The sequence below is a fragment of the Scyliorhinus torazame genome, chromosome 29, assembly GCF_047496885.1.
Source record: "Scyliorhinus torazame isolate Kashiwa2021f chromosome 29, sScyTor2.1, whole genome shotgun sequence".
NCBI classification, from domain to species: Eukaryota; Metazoa; Chordata; class Chondrichthyes; order Carcharhiniformes; family Scyliorhinidae; genus Scyliorhinus; species Scyliorhinus torazame.
Genome location: NC_092735.1, coordinates 36,727,727 through 36,749,755, shown reverse-complemented (window position 1 = coordinate 36,749,755; position 22,029 = coordinate 36,727,727). Strand labels below are relative to the sequence as shown.

The following is a 22,029-nucleotide window of genomic DNA, read 5'->3' as shown; positions in this document are numbered from 1 at the left end:
CATGGGTGTGATTCAGTCGCCCCTTCGCGCCCGACTGTGTGTGGGGACGAGGCCGTTCAATCTTGCGAGATGCCTGCATCGAGATTCGCGACGCTTGAAATGTCCCGTGAGATTCAACGGAATCTCGCCCAGTGGGAGCGAGATTCAGACGGGTATACTTAAATGATCCATTAGGCTCATTTAAATATGCATTCACCCGGGACCCGGGATTTATCTGCCTTGCCAGCGAGACCTCAACCAGGCGCTGTTTGGTATTGGTTCACAACCAGTTGTGATGGCACCTCGGGGGTCTTGCTGGGGATTTGAGGCCCCCCGGTAGTCGGGGACTTGGAACCGTGGTACCATGGCACTCCCCTGGCACCTAGGCACTGCCCCGCAGGCACCCAGGCTTTGCCAACCTGGCACTGTTAGGGTGCTGGGCTGGCAGTGTCAAAATGCCCCAGTGCCGGGTTGGCCGTGCCAGGGGTCGGGCCCGGGGGGGGCCTTGTCCATAAGAGGTAAGAGGTGGGGCATGGGGGGGATCGTGGACCCCAGAGGAGGTAAAGTGGGTGAAATTGGGGGTCCTGAAGCCCGGCAGAAGGAGAGTCGAAAGATCGGGGCTGCCTTTAAAAATGGCGCCCCGATCTCCGAGGAGTCTTCCTGCACTACCGAGGCTAAAAATACGGCAAAGTGCCATTGAATAGCAAGGTCTTTCCTGGCACTGCAGAGGGCGAGAAACACCCGGCCAAACGTGCCCTTTAGCGAACTTTAACTTGAGTCCAATGAATCAAGCCCCATGTCTTACAAATTTGATTGATTTTTTATGAGGAGGTGGCCTGGTGTGTAGATGAGGGTAATGCAGTTGATGTAGTTTACATGGACTTCAGTGAGGCTTTTGACACCTTGCTTGGGAGATTGATCAGGAAGGTCAGAGCCCCTGGGATCCAGGGCAATTTGTCAAATTGGATCCAAAATTGGCTCAGTGGCAGGAGGCAGAGGGTGATGGTTAAAGTTGTTTTTCTGACTGGAAGCCGGTGTCCAATGGTGTTCCGCAGGGGTTGGTGCTGCGTCCTTGCTGTACGGTAATGACCATGGGCGGGATTCTCCCCTCCCCAGCGGGGCGGGGGGTCCCGGCGGGATGGAGTGGCAGGAACCACTCCGGCGTCGGGCCGCCCCAAAGGTGCGGATTTCTCTGCACCTTTAGGGGCCAAGCCCTCAGCGTGAGGGGCTAGGCCCGCGCCGGAGTGGTTTCCGCTCCGCCAGCTGGCGGGAAAGGCCTTTGGCGCCACGCCAGCCGGGGCCGAAACGGTTTCGCCGGCCTGCGTAAGTCCACGCATGCGCGGGCACGTGCAGGGGAGGGGGTCTCTTCCGCCTCCGCCATGGTGAAGACCATGGCGAAGGCGGAAGAAAAAAAGTGCCCCCACGGCACAGGCCCGTCTGCGGATCGGTGGGCCCCAATCACGGGCCAGGCCACCGTGGCGGCACCCCCCGGGGCCAGATCGCCCCGCGCCCCCCCCCCAAGGACCCCGGAGCCCACCCGCACAGCCTGCTCCCGCCGGGTAGGCCCGCCGACCGGCACGGCGCGATTCCCGCCCCCGCCGAATCTCTGGTGGCGGAGAATTCGGGACACGGCAGGGGCGGGATTCACGCCAGCCCCCGGCGATTCTCCGACCCGGCGGGGGGTCGGAGAATTCCGCCCCTGGACGTGAATGTAGAAGGTAAGATCAGTACATTTGCAGATTACGCAATAATTAATGTCGTGGTGAATAGTGAGGAGGAAAGTCTTAGATTACAGGACGATATAGACGGCCTGGTCAGGTGGCAGAACAGCTGCAAATGGAATTTAACCCTGAAAAGTTGTGAGGTGATGCATTTTGGGAGGGCGAACAGGGCAAGGGAATACACAATAAATGGTAGGCCCCCCCCAGCAAGTACAGATAATCAGAGGGACCTTGGGTGCATGTCCATCGATCCCTGAAGGCAGCAGGACCAATAGATAAGATGGTTAAGGAGGCCTATGGGATACCTGCCTTTATTAACCGAGGCAGTGAATGTCAGAGCAGGGAGGTTGTGACGGAGCTGTATAAAACGCTGGTTAGGTCACAGCTGGAGCACTGGGTGCAGTTCTGGTCACCTCACTACAGGAAGGATGTGATTGCACTGGAGAGGGTGCAGAGGAGATTCACCAGGACGTTGTCTGGGCTGGAGCGTTTCAGCTACGAAGAGAGGCTGGTTAGACAGGAGCTGTTTTCCTTCGAGCAGCGAAGGCTGAGGGGGACCTGATTGAGGTGCACAAAATGATGAGGGACATCGATGGGGTGGATAGGAAGGAACTTTTCCCCTTAGTGGAGGGGGCATAGATTTACGGTAAGGGGCAGGAGGCTTAGAGGAGATGTGAGGAAATAAAAATCTCCCAGAGGGTGATGGGAATCTGGAACTCGCTGCCTGAAAGGGTGGTCGAGGAGGAAACCCTCACAACATTTAAGAAGTATTTAGATGAGCACTTGAAACATTATAGCATACACAGCTATAGACCAAGTGCTGGAAAATGAAGTAAATAGGTGCTGGATGACGGCATGGACACAATGGGCAGAAGGGCCTCTTTCCGTGCGGTAAAACCCTCTGACTCTTTAACTCGATGACCATGTTGCTGAACCACCCTCTCGTCATGCCCAATGTGGACTTGTGACCAACTCTGAACCTCTGCACCAGTTCCTATTATTAAAGCCATGATGTGGAGATGCCGGCATTGGACTGGGGTGAGCACAGTACGAAGTCTTACAACACCAGGTTAAAGTCCAACAGGTTTGTTTCGATGTCACTAGCTTTCGGAGCGCTGCTCCTTCCTCAGGTGAATGAAGAGGTCTGTTCCAGAAACACATATATAGACAAATTCAAAGATGCCAAACAATGCTTGGATCGACATGGATACCACTATTACACGTGAGAACACCACCCACCAGGTACGCGGTACATACTCGTGCGACTCGGCCAACATTGTCTACCTCATACGCTGCAGGAAAGGATGTCCCGAAGCGTGGTACATTGGCGAGACCATGCAGACGCTGCGACAACGAATGAACGGACATCGCGCAACAATCACCAGGCAGGAATGTTCCCTTCCAGTCGGGGAACACTTCAGCAGTCAAGGGCATTCAGCCTCTGATCTCCGGGTAAGCGTTCTCCAAGGCGGCCTTCAGGACCCGCGACAACGCAGAATCGCCGAGCAGAAACTTATAGCCAAGTTCCGCACACATGAGTGCGGCCTCAACCGGGACCTGGGATTCATGTCACATTACATTCATCCCCCACCATCTGGCCTGCAAAACCCTACCAACTGTCCTGGCTTGAGACAATTCACACCTCTTTAACCTGGGGTTACCCCATCTCTGGATCTGTAAAGATTTAATCACCTGCTAATGCTCGCATTCCAAGCATTGTTTGGCATCTTTGAATTTGTCTATATATATGTTTCTGGAACATACCTCTTCATTCACCTGAGGAAGGAGCAGTGCTCCGAAAGCTAGTGACATCGAAACAAACCTGTTGGACTTTAACCTGGTGTTGTAAGACTTCGTACTATTATTAAAGATCTAAGCGATTCTAGAATAGAGGACAGAATTCTCTGCCTGTTGCAATTTCCCCGTGGTCAGCGCATCCTAGCCCTCGGGTTTCCCGGCGACGTTTGGTGGCTTCAATGGGAATCCCATTGACAGAATCCTGCCCCCAGCGGATGGCACGTCGAGGCTGGGGAAAGTGGAGAATTCGGCCCAGTATCTCAGGATAAGGAAGCAACCATTTAGGTCTGAAATGGGAAGCATTGTCTTTACTCAGAGACTTGTAAATCTTTAGAACTCTCAACCCCAGAGTGTTGTGGATGCTCCTTCATTGGGCAATAGGGTGGGAGGGTGGAGTTTACCTAGAATTCAGCGGTGATCTCGTTGAATCCCAGAGCAGGCTTGATGGGCAGGGTGGCTGAGTCCAGCTCTGGTTTCTCTGGGTTGACGCCGCCCTAGGTGGGGAAGCGAGTTGAATGTACGAGCGACAGTGCTCAGCTACTCAGCGTGAATCAAAACAGGGCTGGAGGTTCATCTCCCCCTTCTCGACCTGTGCAGGTATCTGAATTCCATTCCCCCCCCTATGACCCCGTTCTGCCCGCAAGGGTCACCTTGTCTAGAGATTGGGAATGATGGAAACCACTGTAATTAACTGTTCTGCTCTACACACTGTTCACCCAGGGACAGGTAACTTACTTCTTTCTCTCTCTCTCTCTATGTCTTCCCTGAAACAGGAAATTTTAAAGGTTTATGTAAACAGATTGACCACTTCCCAGAAGACACGGATTATGAAGCAGATGCAGCCGAATACTTCTTACGTAAGCTTCCTCTCTTTCCCACCTCTGACCATCATGATCCAAACATGTTTCAAATACTGTTGAGGAGTTTGGCAACAAGGCAGCAGGAAGTGGATGGGTTGCTTGTTTTTTGGGGAAGTGTTAACTGCCAGCCATTCATCCCATAAATGTTGGCCGATTACATTTGTAAATGTGCCAGGGGGAGGGGGGGGGGGGTGGTGGTAACCTTTTGAAAGTTCCTGTTTAATCTGCTTCCATCGCCCTTTTGGGCTACGCCTTCCAGATCACAAGTTGCGATTACTGGTTTGGTACAAGGGTGTGTGGCGTTTAAATAGGGAGGTGTTGTAACCCCAATGGAGGTCCCGGGACCAGGCCAATACGATTTCCCATGACCTCCCCGGAATATGAACTTCCCCTTTAAGGGCGGGGACTTCCCCTTTAATGGGGCGGTGCTTCCCGTAATTTCTACTGTCGCCTATGTGTTCTACTTATCGTGGATTCGACAGGCAGTTAATAGTTAACCACATTATTGTGGACCTGGAGTCATATACCAGCCAGACTGAGTAAGAAAGACACATTTCCATCCACCTAAAACCCGAATGAAGAATGTTTCTGGACAAAATTACTCAGACTGGTTCAACTAGGCCCCTTCATCAAGAATGTTTGACGCTCCAATCCCTCGGAAGGTGAGACGGGCCTTTACCTCATTGGTGGTCCTCCTACCTCAGGGCCAAAGGTCTCATGTTCAGACCCCATTCCAGACACTCCCAGCGATTGGAGACTGGGCTGTCAGCTTGTAATTCTGAGTTGACACCCAGTATCCTCCTCTTACTCCAGTACCAGCTGGGATAAAGATATTCACCAGCTCATTGAAGGAATATTCAAGCCGTGGCCTGTCAGAGTGTTAATCACTCTGGGATATCCATCCACTACTTGGAAAATAGACTTCAGGAGCGAGATCAGGAAGCTTCACTAAAAGGCGAGCAGAAATCTGGAACTCTCTCCCCAAAGAGCTGGGGGTGCCGGGGGATAATTTGCGCCCTCAACACAACCCACAGATTGTTGGGTGAAGGTTTTGAGGAATTGCGGAGGAAGGGCTGGAAAATTGGGCTGTGATACAGATCAGCCAACCTGAGAGAGAAAGCGCGCGAGAGGGGCGATGGCCTCCTCCCATTCTTGTGTGGGGAGGGTTGCAGACAAAGCTCAGGAGGAAGCTGCTCCATCTTTGGAAAGAGCCAGGAGTGCAGAGCGGGGGGAATAAAACCCAACACTTGACTGAATAATAGATGACAATGCTTGAGTTTTAAACCAGTTACACAATCAAGGGGCTTAGGTTACATGTCAGACCACAAGGAATCTGTTGGGCCAATTGCTCCTAATGAGTCTGGTTGTCTCTCGGCCAGTCATTGCTGTTTATTTGTCCTGGGCTACTTGACAACAGAAGGATTCAATGTGACCCATTTGCCAACTGGCCCTGTCCCACATCACATCGAGATGGAATGCAGAACCAAAGCGTTAACTGCCCAATTTCTAACCTAACCAATTTAGCCTCCCGTTCTTTCCCTCCTCCCATTCCTTCTCCCCGTGGCACTGCAAATATTTATCTTTTTCCGCTATCTGTTCAATTCTCGCCTGAAATTTGCTGTTGAATCTGCTTCTGCCCGCTCTTCAGGAGGATGTATTCCAAACGATGACCGCTTAGCCGGGTAAAATGCCGCCTTTAACGTCCGCGGTAATAGGGCAGCATGGCAGCACAAGTGGATGGTACTGTGGCTTCCAGGGTCCCAGGTTCGATTCCCAGCTGGGTCACTGTCTGTGCGGAGTCTGCACGTTCTCCCCGTGTCTGCGTGGGTTTCCTCCGGGTGCTCCGGTTTCCTCCCACAGTCCAAAGACGTGCAGGTTAGGTGGATTGGCCATGCTAAATTGCCCCTTAGTGTCCAAAAAGGTTAGGAGAGGTTATTGGGTTACGGGGGTAGGGTGGAAGTGAGGGTTTAAGTGAGTTGGTGCAGACTCGATGGGCTGAATGGCCTCCTTCTGCACTGTATGTTCTATGTTCTAATGACGTGGCGGTGCGTTAACCGCCAGAGGCACAGAGCATCAGCTACATCCACGGTGTTGACGCCCGTCCTCAGAGGCAACGGGAGTCTCACGTCACCACACAAAGGTCCCACACGTAGGCCCCGGCTCAAAATCAGCAGCATCGACCACTCTACGGAGCAGCGGCATCCTTTAGAACTCCCAGCTGCATCGTGGAGCGAGGCGGTTTGTAAATCCATTGGATAATAGGCGGGATTGCCGAATTTGATCGAACGCATTCCTGCTCCTTTCATCACATGACTTGGCTCCCGCGCTCCGGCCATTTGTTGGCCAACCTGCTAATGTCATAAAAATAAAATACTGCGGACGCTGGAAATCTGAAATAAAAACAGAAAATGCTGGAGATACGGGGTCTGGGAGCGTCTGTGGGCAAATGCCAGAGTTAATGTTGAGTCCAATATGTTCCTTCTTCAGAACCATCCTTCTGTCTTCCCGCACCAACTGGGCAGCAGAAAGACTAATTACCCAATTGGATGATGCTTGACTATCAGCCTTTCCCCCCGCCCACCATTTTCTATATTTTTATATCGTGTAAAGAGAAATGTTTAAAAAATATTTTTTTGTAAAGTCCTGATGGTTTTTCTCCAGGGTCGCATACAGGAGTGTCCTAGAGACGATCTTCAATTCCTGAAGACTCCAGGCCAATCCATAGAATCCCTACAGTGCAGAAGGTGGCCATTTGGCCCATCGGCTCTGCACCGACCCTCTGAAAGAGCACCCTACCTAGACCCGCTCCCCTGCCCCCTTAACCCCGTGCATTGATCGTGGCCAATCCACCTAAATTGTACACCTTGGGACTGTGGGAGGAAACCGGAGCACCCGGAGGAAACCCAGGGGGAAAATGTGCAAACTCCACACAGGCCGGAATCGAGCCCCCGTCCCTGGTGCTGTGAAGCGGCTGTGCTAAACACTGTGCTGCCCACTTCTGAAGAATTCTAGTCTACGCTCTTGTTCTGGACTCACCCCAACTGATGGAATAGTTCTTCCATCGCAACATTACCTAATCCTTTTAACATTTTATATACATCGTTAGGTTGGATCTGCTACATTCCAGGAAATATAACCCCAGGTCAATGCAACATGTCCTCACAACCATTTAGGCCCTGGTCTATCATAGTATTCCTAATTTCCATCCATCTTAAACCAGGATCAGTCTTATGGACTCTCCTCTCAGTAACATTGCAGGATTGAGAGCAGTTCCTGGTACTGACGATCATCTTCTTTGCCGAATCCCTGGTTCAACACTCACCGCTATCCAATTTGGGTGAAGAAGAAAGAATGGACAAAATCCCCTTTGCTGGCCCTGTACATGTGTACGTGTGGACTTTGCACCATAGCCTTGGCACACATTAATTGTAAACATCAAGAGGATTTTATTGGGAATTCTAGTGCGGACGTTAGTTCATCCTAAAGGGTGTTCCATCCATAGATTTTAGATGAATTCCTGATAAGTGACCCTGCTGTGTGGTGCTCCGTGTTGGGGGTGTGGATTTGTAAAGGCCCACCCTTAGCGTATTGGGCGGAAATCACCCTCACGTTGCCACTCTTCAATTCTGGCCGACTGTCCTCCTCCTGTTACAGATGGACAATTGTGGGCAGCTGGCGTCCTCACACTTTTGTCTAAGTTGTAACGCAGGATCAATCCTGAGATCGGGTGCAATGCCTGTTCTTGTCAGCTAGGACCTGGCATGTCTCTCGTGAGGAGCATGAATTGAATTCAATTTGAATTTGGATTGGTTTTTGGAGCCAGCAAGGAGATGGATTAAGGTTTCGCCCCCGCACATTGTCCACCCTGCACATTGGCCTTGGAACTCTGAGAAAGGAATGAACTATTTTTAAAAGTTGTTGCCCCCATGGCCAATGCTTTTCATTCCGCCTCGAACACAGGTGGTGTTTGCTGTTGTGACCAAATTTGATCTCACCTGAAAAATCTATTGAGATGAAACAAGAGGCCGATAGGATAGATTGGAAACAAAATATGGGAAACTGTTAAAAGTTCTCGTATAAAACAACAAGATATAAATCTCAATACTGCGTTGGAACCTGCTTAATCTAATCTAATGTTTCAAGGTGATCTAGGATCGAATCAATGTAGGCGGCATGGTGGTGCAGTGGTTAGCACTGCTGCCTCACGGCGCCAAAGACCCGGGTTCGATCCCGGCCCCGGGTCACTGTCCGTGTGGAGTTTGCACATTCTCCCCGTGTCTGCGTGGGTCTCGCCCCCACAACCAAAAGATGTGCCGGGTGGGTGGATTGGCCACGCTAAATTGCCCCTTAATTGTGAAAAAAATAATTGGGCACTCTAAATTTATTTTAAAAAGGATTGAATCAGTGCACTTGTGCTTGTAAAAGGAAAATAAATGATCTCATTGCTTCTTTATTTCTCTTTTATCTTTCCGTTTATCATCCCCTCTCTCTTTCTCGTACTATCTTGCCCCCTATTTATTACCCGATTCAACCCTTCCTTTCACCTCCCAGGTGCGGTTCGGGCATCCAGTATCTTCCCCATCCTCAGCGTGATCCTGCTCTTTATGGGTGGCCTCTGTATCGCAGCTAGTGAGTTCTACAAAACTCGACACAACATCATTCTCAGTGCCGGCATCTTCTTCGTATCTGCAGGTGAGTGAGCTTTCCTAATCTCATGTCTGTCTGAGTTGTTCACCTTCCGTTTGTGGCCAGATTTGAAGCGAGACAGGAGGGGGTGGGTTGGCGGGGGAGGAGTGGGTGGGGACGCAGGGTGACAGAGAATAGGGACCGAGAGAAAGATGAGATTGGAGTTTCACATGTGTATGTTTCTATGTGTGTGTGAACTTGTGTGCATTTGTGTGTGCGTGTTTGTGTGTTTATATGTGTGTTTGTGTGTGTGCATTCATGTGTGATTGTGTGTGTGTTTGTGTGTGTGTTTGTGCATGTGAGTGTTTGTGTGTGTGTACGCGTGTTTTGTGCGTGTGTGCGCGTTTATATGTGTGTTTGTGTGTGCATTCATGTGTGATTGTGTGTGTGTTTGTGTGTGCATGTGAGTGTTTGTGTGTGTACGCGTGTTTGTGCGCATGCGTGTGTATGTGTGTGTGTGTGTGTGTGTGAGATGGAAGGATTGAAGTTCTCACTTTTGGAAATGCTTTTCAGAATTTCCAGCTGCACCATCCCAGAATCAGACCAACCCCTTCATAGCAAAACAGACAAGTTTAACACTTTGAGCTTCAGACCAGAAGGGTGTGTCTGTTATATTATGATTGCTAACAAGAATTATAAAGGAGAGTTACTACATTGAGGGTGACAGTGAGTAATGATGAGGTGATGTTATGTGTCAGTGTACGAATGTGTTGTCCCAGAAAGTGATGGAATGTGGATACAGGGGCACACAGGGGGGGTGTAACGGTGCAGCAGTCTCAATGTGAGACAATCGATTCATCAAAGCTTCAATTAGCCGACACTTTGGACAGACTGATGACGCCTTTCAGTCTGTGAGGAGGAATTCATGAGCAGGTGGTGGAGGGCACAAGCTTCCTTGAAGATCAAGCTTTTTCCAACCATCACAGCTCTCACTGAGTTCCCTGCCCCCTCTTTGTTATTCAATGCTGAGCTACTAGCCAAACAATTGCAGAATAAAAGAAGGTGTCAGTGTTGCTGGATGAGAAATGAGAGGTGCAGACACAGTGAGTACCTGGCACAGAGAGAGTCTTGTGGAGATTTGCTTTGCCAGTCATTCACAGGGTCTACACACACGGCACGGGCAAGGCAGCATTTATTACCCGCCACTAACTGTTACAAGTGAGTGGCTTGTTCGGTTATTTCAGAGGGGGGTAGTTAAGAGTCGGCCCATTGCTGTGGATCTGGAGTCACACGTAGGCCAGGCCGGGTAAGGACAGCAGATTTCCTTCCCTAAAGGACATTAGTCAACCAGATGGGTTTTTACAACAATCTAATAATTTCATAGTCACCGTCCAGGATTTGTTGTCAGCTGCCACGGTGGGACTCTCATTACTGGCGTCTGGGCTACTAGGCCAGAAACATAACTTCTTACCGAGTGTGGTGATATGTATCACTGTATATACACAAGGGGTTAATGTAAATACCCTACAACTAAGTAAACACTAGAGGGAGCACCGGAGATGTCATGATATGCAAACATGCAGCTAATGGACACTTAAAATAGGACACGACCAATGGGCAGTCAAGACACCGAGAGGTGGCATTACCACAAGGGGGCATTACACAACCCATATAGCACGGTAGCATTGTGGATAGCACAATTGCTTCACAGCTCCAGGGTCCCAGGTTCGATTCCCGGCTTGGGTCACTGTCTGTGCGGAGTCTGCACATTCTCCCCGTGTGTGCATGGGTTTCCTCCGGGTGCTCCGGTTTCCTCCCACAGTCCAAAGATGTGCGGGTTAGGTGGATTGGCCATGCTAAATTGCCCATAGTGTCCAAAATTGCCCTTAGTGTAGGGTGGGTTACTGGGTTATGGGGTTACCGGGTTATGGGGATAGGGTGGAGGTTTGGACCTTGGGTAGGGTGCTCTTTCCAAGAGCCGGTGCAGACTCGATGGGCCGAATGGCCTCCTTCTGCACTGTAAATTCTATGTCTATGTCTATATATAAGGACAGGGCACACATGCTCTGTCTCTTTCCACAGGCGACACTTAGAGAGTAGGACAGGGGCAGATCAGAAGCATCCCACCCAGCACGTGGCTTAGAGCAGACTGGTTAGTTAGACTGAGTTACTATAGCAAGACCAGCAGGAGAGTCAAACTCATAGAGAACTGTGCTAATGGTTCAATAAATCACATTGAACTTACTTCAAAGTCTGGAGTATCTTTTGGTCAAGGCTGCATCGAGTTGCAGCCTGTGTTATCCCAGAGTACATAACACAACACCGAGCATAAGCCCAAGTTGGACATTGTGGCCACCTCAGCGAATGGAAATGTAGCAGTTAAAAAAAATGTGAATACATCCACTTTCCTTCATGTTATTGGGTGAGAACCAACCAACTTTGTGCAGAGAGAGTGTGGGGGAGAGTGAAGGAGGGAGCGGGAGAGAGTGAGGGAGGGAGAGGGAGATAATAATAAGATAATAATCGCTTATTGTCACAAGTAGGCTTCAATGAAGTTGCTGTGAAAAGCCCCTAGTCGCCACATTCCGGCGCCTGTTCATGGAGGCTGGTACGGGAATTGAACCCGTGCTGCTGGCCTTGTTCTGCATTACAAGCCAGCTGTTTAGCCCATGGTGCTAAACCAGATATGCAAATTCTGGTTGAGGAGTTGATACTGGGCGGATTTATGTAGAAATTTGAAAGCGCGTGCAATCTGAAATTGCCAATTATGAAACTGTGCATGTATTCAGAGGTAATGCCGATTGACATAAAACTGCATTAAGAATTTCCACCAGGACTTGTAAGTGTGGTGAACCGATATTCATGGGTAATCTAACGGGATCGCGTGAGATGTCGCGATCTGGATCCTGCCCATTGTGGGCCGGATCCAGATCTGTCTAATCTGCATATTAGAGTACTGCAGTAAGCAGCACTTTGGTATGAACTTGCCAGAGTTACCCATGGCCTGGGATCTAATCCCCACGTCTCGGAGAACTCGAGTGAGTGCTGGTTAGTACTGGTCTTCACCAACGGGGACCAGGCGTACCGGCACTTGGGGGGGGAGGTCTCCCAGTGGATTGGGGACCACTGGGTGGCCATGTGCTGGGAAGGCAGGTACTGTGGCATCCCTGGGCACCCTGGCTGTGCCACCTGACTGCCAGCATGCCAGGCTGACAGTGTCAAGGTGCCTGGGTTGGCATTTTGTCTGGGCTGGGGTTGGGCCCAGGGGTGCCCTGCCCTTATTAGGTGGGGTGTTTGACACAATGACACATTTATAGATGGGTTGGGGGGTACGGAGGCAGTGGGGGGCAGTCTGGAGATCGGGGCCCCATTTAAAAATGGTACGCCGATCTCTGGCGAGCGGAGTTCCTCAGAGCAGGAAATGGGACTGAGTACGGCGCGAAACGGGTCTCTGTTTCATTTCTGTTAAACCACGCCCTGTAACTCTAATGTCCGGTTGTGCGGCAGAATGAAATGGGCGAGCTTAAAAGGCTGGAAATCAGGGCAGCACGGTGGCACGGAGGACCCGGGTTCGATCCCGGCCCCGGGTCACTGTCCGTGTGGAGTTTGCACATTCTCCCCGTGTCTGCGTGGGTCTCACTCCCACAACCCAAAAAGATGTGCAGGGTAGATGCATCCTGGCCACACTAAATTGCCGCTGAAGTGGAAAAATGAATTGGGATCTCTAAATTTATAAAAAAACAAAGGCTAGAAATCCGATAAAGAAAGCAGAAAATATTGGGGGTTTTTTGTATTGGATTAAGAGCCTTTGATGAGCAAAAACATTGGAAACCTTTTCTCTAACCAGATGCTAATGGATCGACTGTACATTTACAGCTTTATTTCCCAGCAAGTTGTTTTGCACGATGTGGAACTCTGCTCTGGTGCACCATGTTCCATTGGTAAAGGGGTAGGGTTGAAAATCAAGGAGGTTATGGTTCAAGCACGCTTGGAGCACTGGGAGCAGTTCTGAGCTGTTTCTCCATATTGTTGAAAGGATATTGAGGCACTGGAAAGGTTTATCAGAATGGCATCAGAACTGAGGGGTTCTCTTGATCAGGAAATGTTGGAGATACGTTCTCTAGAAAATAGAAGGCTGGAGGGTGACCTGATAGAGGTCTTTGAAATTGGGAGGCTTTGATAAGGTAGATGCAGGGAGGGGGACCAGAACTAAGAACCATAAATATAAAACAATCACTAATAAATCCAATCGGGAATTCAGGGGAAACGTGGGGATAACAGGGTGTGTTTAAGGGGAAGTTGGATAAATACAGGAAGGAGAAAGGAACAGAATGATATGGGGATGGGGTGAGATGAAGCTCATGTGCAGCATGGACACCACCATGCATTATGGGAGGCACGGTAACAGTGGTTAGCACTATGCCTTCACAGTGCCAGGGTCCCAGGTTCGATTCCTGGCTTGGGTCCCTGTCTGTGCGGAGTCTGCACGTTCTCCCCGTGTCTGCGTGGGTTTCCTCCGGGTGCTCCGGTTTCCTCCCACAAGTCCCGAAAGACATGCTTGTTGGGTGAATTGGACATTCTGAATTCTCCCTCTGTGTACCCGAACAGGAGCCGGAATGTGGCGACTCGGGGGTTTTCACAGTAACTTCATTGCAGTGTTAATGTAAGTCTACTTGTGACACTAATAAAGATAATTATTATTATTAGTTGGGCACGGTTCTGTGCTGTACGGCCAATCTAAGACAAGCTGAAGGTGATTTACAATCTAGTCGAGGAGGTCTGATAGTTCATGCTTAGGACGATGGATACAGCACACACCCTGGAATCAAATCGGGTGGTTGGAATGAATCCTCTGTGAATTAAAGGGTATCTTGGAGAGTTTTTACAGATCAGAATCTCACCCCTCCCTTTCTCATTACCCTCCTCCAGCCCTGCAACCCTTTTGAGATACCTGCATTCTTCCGCTATTGCATTCCGGATTTCAATCACTCCATCGCCGTGGTCACATCTTCAGATAACTGGGCCCAAGGCTCTTCAATTCCCTCCCTAAATCTCTCCACCTCCCACCGCTCTTTTTGGGGGTCCTCGAAAATGCCCCAACTTTTGGCCACCTTTCCGAATGTCTCCTGTCGCGTTATTGAATCTTGTTTTCCCGCGCCCCTGTGAATCATTTCAGGACCTTTAATGTTTATATCAATGCCAGTTGATGTTGTTGGGTCAGTCTGTGAACTTGTTTGAATGGCTCTAGAGGAGTTAATACTTTGGGAATACCACTGTACGCGCCCAGCCCCCTTGCACACGCACACCCGGTGAATTGCTGTAACCTTTCAATCTTCAATTCACCTATCGCGACCACCGGAGCCAGAAACGCCACTGTCGTGGAATCCAGGGAATATTTTCAGATTAGGAGAAATAAGAAAGGAAAATCCCGGGTAGTAATAACCAAGATCATATCAATCAGATGTAGAGAGATGAATGTCACCACCAGAATAAGTGGTGCGAAAGTTTTACATAATCTTGGTCCATTTGGAGTAACTGAGTTCCATTCTGGGATTATCTCAAGAATGATATATTGTAGAAGTTTGCAGCGTAGATTGACCAGGCCTGGCCAGGACTGGGATGATATGTAGTTGTCCAGGGTCCAGAACCAGGTACAGGCAGGGGCTCCAGTGTCGTGGAGGACTGGTGAGGCCCGAGGGAGGTGGGGAGAGGGGAGAGGTGCTTTTGGGGTCTTGGTGAAGAGGTCAGGGTGGGAAGCGAACACCAAGAAGGGGCAAACCTTTGGAGGGGAGAAGTGGCCGGGGTGGGGGGAGGAAACGAACCCGATGTGGAAAGGGGCACCTCAAGGGAGGTTCCTCTGCCTTCCCGCCCGAGGCCCGTGCAGGGTGACCTCTTCGGCCTTCCCCAATCCCGAGATTCCTCCTACTGGCCTCAAGATTGAGGCTGAATGGGAGGCGGACCTTGATTAGCCAATTGGGGTTGGTCAGCTTAGGCCTAACCTGCACCTCATAAAGTTTCAAGACAGGATGAGGGAAGGTTAGCGGGTCAACCAGGGAATCTCACAGGACCCTCCCTGGCACCAAACCACCTGCAAACCCGCTCATGGTCTTGAAATGAGAACCTGGGCCCCTGGTTGGTTGTACATTTCAGAGATAAAATTTCTCCAACCCACAGGGAGTACAGAACCAGCACCTAAATATCCGTTAATATTATGTCACAATTAGAAAAGGAAGGAGTCCCAAAGGGATCAATTTATTTTCTCTCTCTTTTATTTTTGTGTGTGTAACTACATTTGGGTAACGGTGATTACTGTGTTTATCAGCCTCTTAAGAATAGGTGATGCTAATTTGGTGTTTGCATCTTGTTGGGCCCTTTACCGTACAGTTTCACTATTAAATTTAGGTGGGCAGCACGGTGGCGCAGTGGTTAGCACTGCTGCCTCACAGCGCGGAGGACCCGGGTTCGATCCCGGCTCTGGGTCACTGTCCGTGTGGAGTTTGCACATTCTCCCCGTGTCTGCGTGGGTCTCACCCCCACAACGCAAAAAGATGTGCAGGCTAGGTGGATTGGCCACGATAAATTGCTCCTTAATTGGGAAAAAAGAATTGGATACTCTAAATTTATTTTTTTTAAAACATTTAGATGTGTTTGATGTAATCTGGGGGAGTTTTGTTGGTGTATTGTGGGTGGGTTTGGCATTTTGTGGATATTCTCAGACGTACTTATTAGTGTATCTGGGGCATGGAGTTTGAGTGAGTTTGGTGTAAATTCGATGGGATAATTGAGATGGGACGTCTGGGAAGTGCAGTATTTTGGGTGGGTTTACATAGAGTAATTTACATAGAATTTACAGTGCAGAAGGAGGCCATTCGGCCCATCGAGTCTGCGCGCCCTACCCAAGGTCAACACCTCCACCCTTTCCCCATAACCCATTAACCCCACCCAACACTAAAGGCAATTTTGGACACTAAGGGCAATTTATCACGGTCAATCCACCTAACCCGCACATCTTTGGACTGTGGGAGGAAACCGGAGCACCCGGAGGAAACCCACGCAGACACAGGGAGGATGTGCAGACTCCGCACAGACAGTGACCCAAGTCGGACTTGAACCTGGGACCCTGGAGCTGTGAAGCAATTGGGCTTTCCACAATGCTACCGTGCTGCCCTAATGTATATTTGGGGCTGACTTGTAAATCTTTGACGGTTTTAGAGACACACCTGAGTGGACATTGGTACGTTTGTGGCAGGTCAGAGGAACATGAGAAATAGGAGTTGAAGTTGGCCATTCGGCCCTTCGAGTGTGCCCCGCCACTCAGCAAGATCACCGTCAATCTAGATTTGCTAAAATATATGCAGCGGGATTCTCCTTGGGCGGGATCCTCCGCACCCATTCCCGCGCATTTCCCGACGGCGTGGGGTGGCCCACAATGGGAAATCCCATTGGCCGGCTGCGGGGAGTGAGACCGCGCCGGAAAACGTGGCTGGCGGGATGGAGAATTCCTCCTGTGAATTGTGGGTTTTCTTTATTTGTATTGGGTGAGTCACGTGCCACATCGATGGTGACTTTGTTTATAGACTCATTTGGATCTGTTTTCAGTGGATTTGGGCACTTTCTATCGCCATATCTGAACGTGTTTGCGAATGTGCTCAGATATGGGTTTCCAGGTATATTTATACCTGGCTCAATCAGATTCCTAAAACAAATCTTATCAAAGTCACAAATATGACTGTGATGAAGGTAAAATATTCCGCCTCCTCCTTGAGCTGCTGACCACATCACCCTCCTCCAGGTCCTCTCCACTGACTCTGAGCTGGTGGGGCTGCTTTCATCCAATTCCATTCCATTTACCTGTCTAACTGTAGCCAGAAAATCACTTGAAGTAGCTCCTCTTCCCACTCCTCCTTCATTATCTCTGGTGTCGACCAAGGATCTACCTTTGACCTCCTCCTATTTCTCACCAACATGCTTCCTCTTGACGTCATCATCTGAAAAGTATTCTTTACCGCGTGTAAACTCATCACGACCTCCTCTCTCGACCTTTCCATTGTCTCCAAATGATCACACTGCTGATCCCACATCCAACACCGGACAGGCAGAAATTCCCTCCAATTAATCATTGGGAAGACTGAAGCCATTGTCTTCAGCCCCCATTGCAAAGTGAGCTCCTCAGCCACTGGCTCCACTCTGTCCGTGGTAACTGTCTAAGGCTGTTCATAATCTGGGGATCATATTTGATCCCAAAATTAATTTCCCACCACGTATTGACACCATTGCTAAGATCCCCTCTTCCCACCTCTGTAACATCTCCTACTTCTGCCTTTGTCTCAGCTCGTCTTCTGCCGAAACCATATGAAGACCGAATTAGGCACAGGAGAGGGCCACTCAGCCCCTCGAGCCTGCTCCGCCATTCAATGATATCATGGCCGATCTGATTGTATCCTCAACCCCACATTCCATCCACCTGCTATACCTTTAAATTCTTAATCAGCCTGGGAGTCAATCTACCTCTGCCCTGAAAAGATTAAAATAAAACAGCCTCCAGTGCTGTCTGGGGAAGAGAGTTCCGCAGATTCATGACCCTCATCCATGCATTTGATAAATTTTGACTTGACTATCCCAACTCATTCCCGCTGGTCGCTGACATTCTCCCCTCTCTAAACTTGAGGTCATCCAAAACTCTGCTGCCCACGTCTTAAATTGCCCCAAGTCCTGTCCACCCATCAACCTCGTGCCCAATGCCCGACAATTCAGCAATGCTTCAATTGGAATAGTCTCGGTTTTCAACTAATTCCATAGCCTCTCTTCTTCCGACCTCTGCAGCCTCCTCCCGACTCGCAGCCCTCAGGTTCTCTGCACTCCTCCAATTCTGGCCTTTGAGGCGTCCCTGACGTGAGTCACTCCACCGCTGGCGGCCGTCCTGTCAGCTGCCTGGGCGAAAAGCTCTGGAATTCCACCCCTCCCTCCCCCTGAAACCATATTCTGCCCTGTCCTCCTTTGAGTCTCTTCTAAATCATGGACATCCAGAATGTTCCCAGTTTGATGCCCCGGCAGTATCAGGGTGGGTGAGGTATGCCAAGGTGACTAGTTATGTCGGCCAGAGTAGACCACGTCCCAACTGGGGCTGGTTTAGCACAGTGGGCTAAACAGCTGGCTTGTAATGCAGAACAAGGCCAGCAGCGCGGGTTCAATTCCCCGAACAGGTGCCGGAATGTGGCAACTAGGGGCTTTTCATAGTAGCTTCATTTGAAGCCTACTTGTGACAATAAGCGATTATTATTATTAGTTTTGGTGTCCCTTTTCTGAGGGAGGATGTTCTTGCTCTCGAGGGAGTGCAGCGAAGGTTTACCAGACTGATTCCTGGGATGGCGGGACTGTCACATGAGGAGAGATTGACTCGGTTGGGATTGTTCTCGCTGGAGTTCAGAAGAATGAGGGGGATCTCATAGAGACGTATAAAATTCTAACAGGACTGGACAGGGTAGATGCAGGGAAGATGTTACCAATGATGGGTGTGTCCAGAACCAGGGGTCACAGCCTGAGGATTCTGGGTAAACCATTTCGGACAGAGATAAGGAGATATTTCTTCACAGAGAGAGTGGTGAGCCTGTGGAATTCATTACCACAGGAAGTAGTTGATGCTAAAACTGAATATATTCAAGAGGCGGCTAGATATATGGGATCAAGGGCTATGGGGAGAAAGCAGGATGAGGCTATTGAGTTGGATAATCAGCCATGACCATGGTGAAAGGCGGAGCAGGCTCGAAGGGCCAACAGGCCTCCTCCTGCTCCTATCTTCTATGTTTCGATGTACAATTGCCCTCTGAGACCCCATTGTCTAGGGGATGCCATAAAAGTGATCAAATCACTGTTGAAATGGAGGCGATGTGGTTGTCAACTGCACATCGCCAGTCCCCACAAACAGCAAGGTGTTAATCAGCAGAACATCTATCTCAGTAACACGGGCTGGGGGATAAATATTGGCCAGGCCTCGGGGGAAGAATTCTGCTCCATCGAAATCGGTGTCCAATTGGGACACACATTTGACACAAAGACTCAGAGCACACAGCTCCTATCGCTGTTCCTGGAACGTCGATCTCGTGGAGAAATTTTATTCAGCAGCTTTGGCTCCCACAGTGAAAATAGGTGTTAAACAGCAGAGTTTCAGTCCACCTCCACTAATTGCTGCTGGTGTGACTCACAAATAAACATGACACAGGTGGATGAGGAGCAGTGATAGCCAGAGTGATATCCTCAATCTGACAACATGTCTGCCAACTGAATCAGAGGTTTCCTCATTCAATTTTTTTGGCAAATTTATTTACTCCCCTCTCGGCTCACTCCAAAAGATCTAAATTTCCAAACTGACCCGGGGAGTGTGTCAGTATTTACAGGGGGTCCCCGGGGAGTGTGTCAGTATTTACAGGGGGTCCCGGGGAGTGTGTCAGTATTTACAGGGGGTCCCCGGGGAGTGTGTCAGTATTTACAGGGGGTCCCGGGGAGTGTGTCAGTATTTACAGGGGGTCCCCGGGGAGCGTGTCAGTATTTACAGGGGGTCCCGGGGAGTGTGTCAGTATTTACAGGGGGTCCCCGGGGAATGTGTCAGTATTTACAGGGGGTCCCCGGGGAATGTGTCAGTATTTACAGGGGGTCCCCGGGGAATGTGTCAGTATTTACAGGGGGTCCCAGGGGAGTGTGTCAGTATTTGCAGGTGGTCCCGGGGAATGTGTCAGTATTTACAGGGGGTCCCCGGGGAATGTGTCAGTATTTACAGGGGGTCCCCGGGGAGTGTGTCAGTATTTGCAGGGGGTCCCCGGGGAGTGTGTCAGTATTTGCAGGGGGTCCCCGGGGAGTGTGTCAGTATTTGCAGGGGGTCCCCGGGGAGTGTGTCAGTATTTGCAGGGGGTCCCCGGGGAGTGTGTCAGTATTTACAGTGGGTCCCCGGGGGAGTGTGTCAGTATTTGCAGGTGGTCCCGGGGAATGTGTCAGTATTTACAGGGCGTCCCCGGGGAGTGTGTCAGTATTTGCAGGGGGTCCCGGGGAGTGTGTCAGTATTTACAGGGGGTCCCCGGGGAATGTGTCAGTATTTACAGGGGGTCCCCGGGGAGTGTGTCAGTATTTGCAGGGGGTCCCCGGGGAGTGTGTCAGTATTTGCAGGGGGTCCCCGGGAAGTGTGTCAGTATTTACAGGGGGTCCCCGGGGAGTGTGTCAGTATTTGCAGGGGGTCCCCGGGGAGTGTGTCAGTATTTGCAGGGGGTCCCCGGGGAGTGTGTCAGTATTTGCAGGGGGTCCCCGGGGAGTGTGTCAGTATTTGCAGGGGGTCCCCGGGGAGTGTGTCAGTATTTACAGTGGGTCCCCGGGGGAGTGTGTCAGTATTTGCAGGTGGTCCCGGGGAATGTGTCAGTATTTACAGGGGGTCCCCGGGGAGTGTGTCAGTATTTAAAGGGGGTCCCCGGGGAGTGTGTCAGTATTTGCAGGGGGTCCCCGGGGAGTGTGTCAGTATTTGCAGGGGGTCCCCGGGGGAGTGTGTCAGTATTTACAGGGGGTCCCCGGGGAGTGTGTCAGTATTTACAGGGGGTCCCGGGGAGTGTGTCAGTATTTACAGGGGGTCCCCGGGGAGCGTGTCAGTATTTACAGGGGGTCACGGGGAGTGTGTCAGTATTTACAGGGGGTCCCCGGGGAATGTGTCAGTATTTACAGGGGGTCCCCGGGGAATGTGTCAGTATTTACAGGGGGTCCCCGGGGAGTGGGTCAGTATTTGCAGGGGGTCCCCGGGGAGTGTGTCAGTATTTGCAGGGGGTCCCCGGGAAGTGTGTCAGTATTTACAGGGGGTCCCCGGGGAGTGTGTCAGTATTTGCAGGTGGTCCCGGGGAATGTGTCAGTATTTACAGGGGGTCCCCGGGGAATGTGTCAGTATTTACAGGGGGTCCCCGGGGAGTGTGTCAGTATTTGCAGGGGGTCCCCGGGGAGTGTGTCAGTATTTGCAGGGGGTCCCCGGGGAGTGTGTCAGTATTTGCAGGGGGTCCCCGGGGAGTGTGTCAGTATTTGCAGGGGGTCCCCGGGGAGTGTGTCAGTATTTACAGTGGGTCCCCGGGGGAGTGTGTCAGTATTTGCAGGTGGTCCCGGGGAATGTGTCAGTATTTACAGGGGGTCCCCGGGGAGTGTGTCAGTATTTGCAGGGGGTCCCGGGGAGTGTGTCAGTATTTACAGGGGGTCCCCGGGGAATGTGTCAGTATTTACAGGGGGTCCCCGGGGAGTGTGTCAGTATTTGCAGGGGGTCCCCGGGGAGTGTGTCAGTATTTGCAGGGGGTCCCCGGGAAGTGTGTCAGTATTTACAGGGGGTCCCCGGGGAGTGTGTCAGTATTTGCAGGGGGTCCCCGGGGAGTGTGTCAGTATTTGCAGGGGGTCCCCGGGGAGTGTGTCAGTATTTGCAGGGGGTCCCCGGGGAGTGTGTCAGTATTTGCAGGGGGTCCCCGGGGAGTGTGTCAGTATTTACAGTGGGTCCCCGGGGGAGTGTGTCAGTATTTGCAGGTGGTCCCGGGGAATGTGTCAGTATTTACAGGGGGTCCCCGGGGAGTGTGTCAGTATTTAAAGGGGGTCCCCGGGGAGTGTGTCAGTATTTGCAGGGGGTCCCCGGGGAGTGTTTCAGTATTTGCAGGGGGTCCCCGGGGAATGTGTCAGTATTTACAGGGGGTCCCCGGGGAGTGTGTCAGTATTTACAGGGGGTCCCCGGGGAGTGTGTCAGTATTTGCAGGGGGTCCCCGGGGAGTGTGTCAGTATTTGCAGGGGGTCCCCGGGAAGTGTGTCAGTATTTACAGGGGGTCCCCGGGGAGTGTGTCAGTATTTGCAGGGGGTCCCCGGGGAGTGTGTCAGTATTTGCAGGGGGTCCCCGGGGAGTGTGTCAGTATTTGCAGGGGGTCCCCGGGGAGTGTGTCAGTATTTGCAGGGGTTCCCCGGAGAGTGTGTCAGTATTTGCAGGGGGTCCCCGGGGAGCGTGTCAGTATTTACAGGGGGTCCCCGGGGGAGTGTGACAATATTTACAGGGG

At 51.0% G+C, this 22,029-nt stretch overlaps 1 protein-coding gene across 1 annotated transcript in view; it reads left to right on the top strand.

Moving 5' to 3' along the window:
• cacng2a (calcium channel, voltage-dependent, gamma subunit 2a) overlaps positions 1-22,029 on the top strand; it is a 259,938-nt gene that overhangs the window by 212,932 nt on the left and 24,977 nt on the right. The window contains exons 2-3 of the mRNA XM_072492427.1: positions 4,271-4,354; positions 8,909-9,049. Of these exons, the coding sequence (XP_072348528.1) occupies positions 4,271-4,354; positions 8,909-9,049 (225 nt within the window). The remainder of the gene's footprint in view (positions 1-4,270; positions 4,355-8,908; positions 9,050-22,029) is intronic.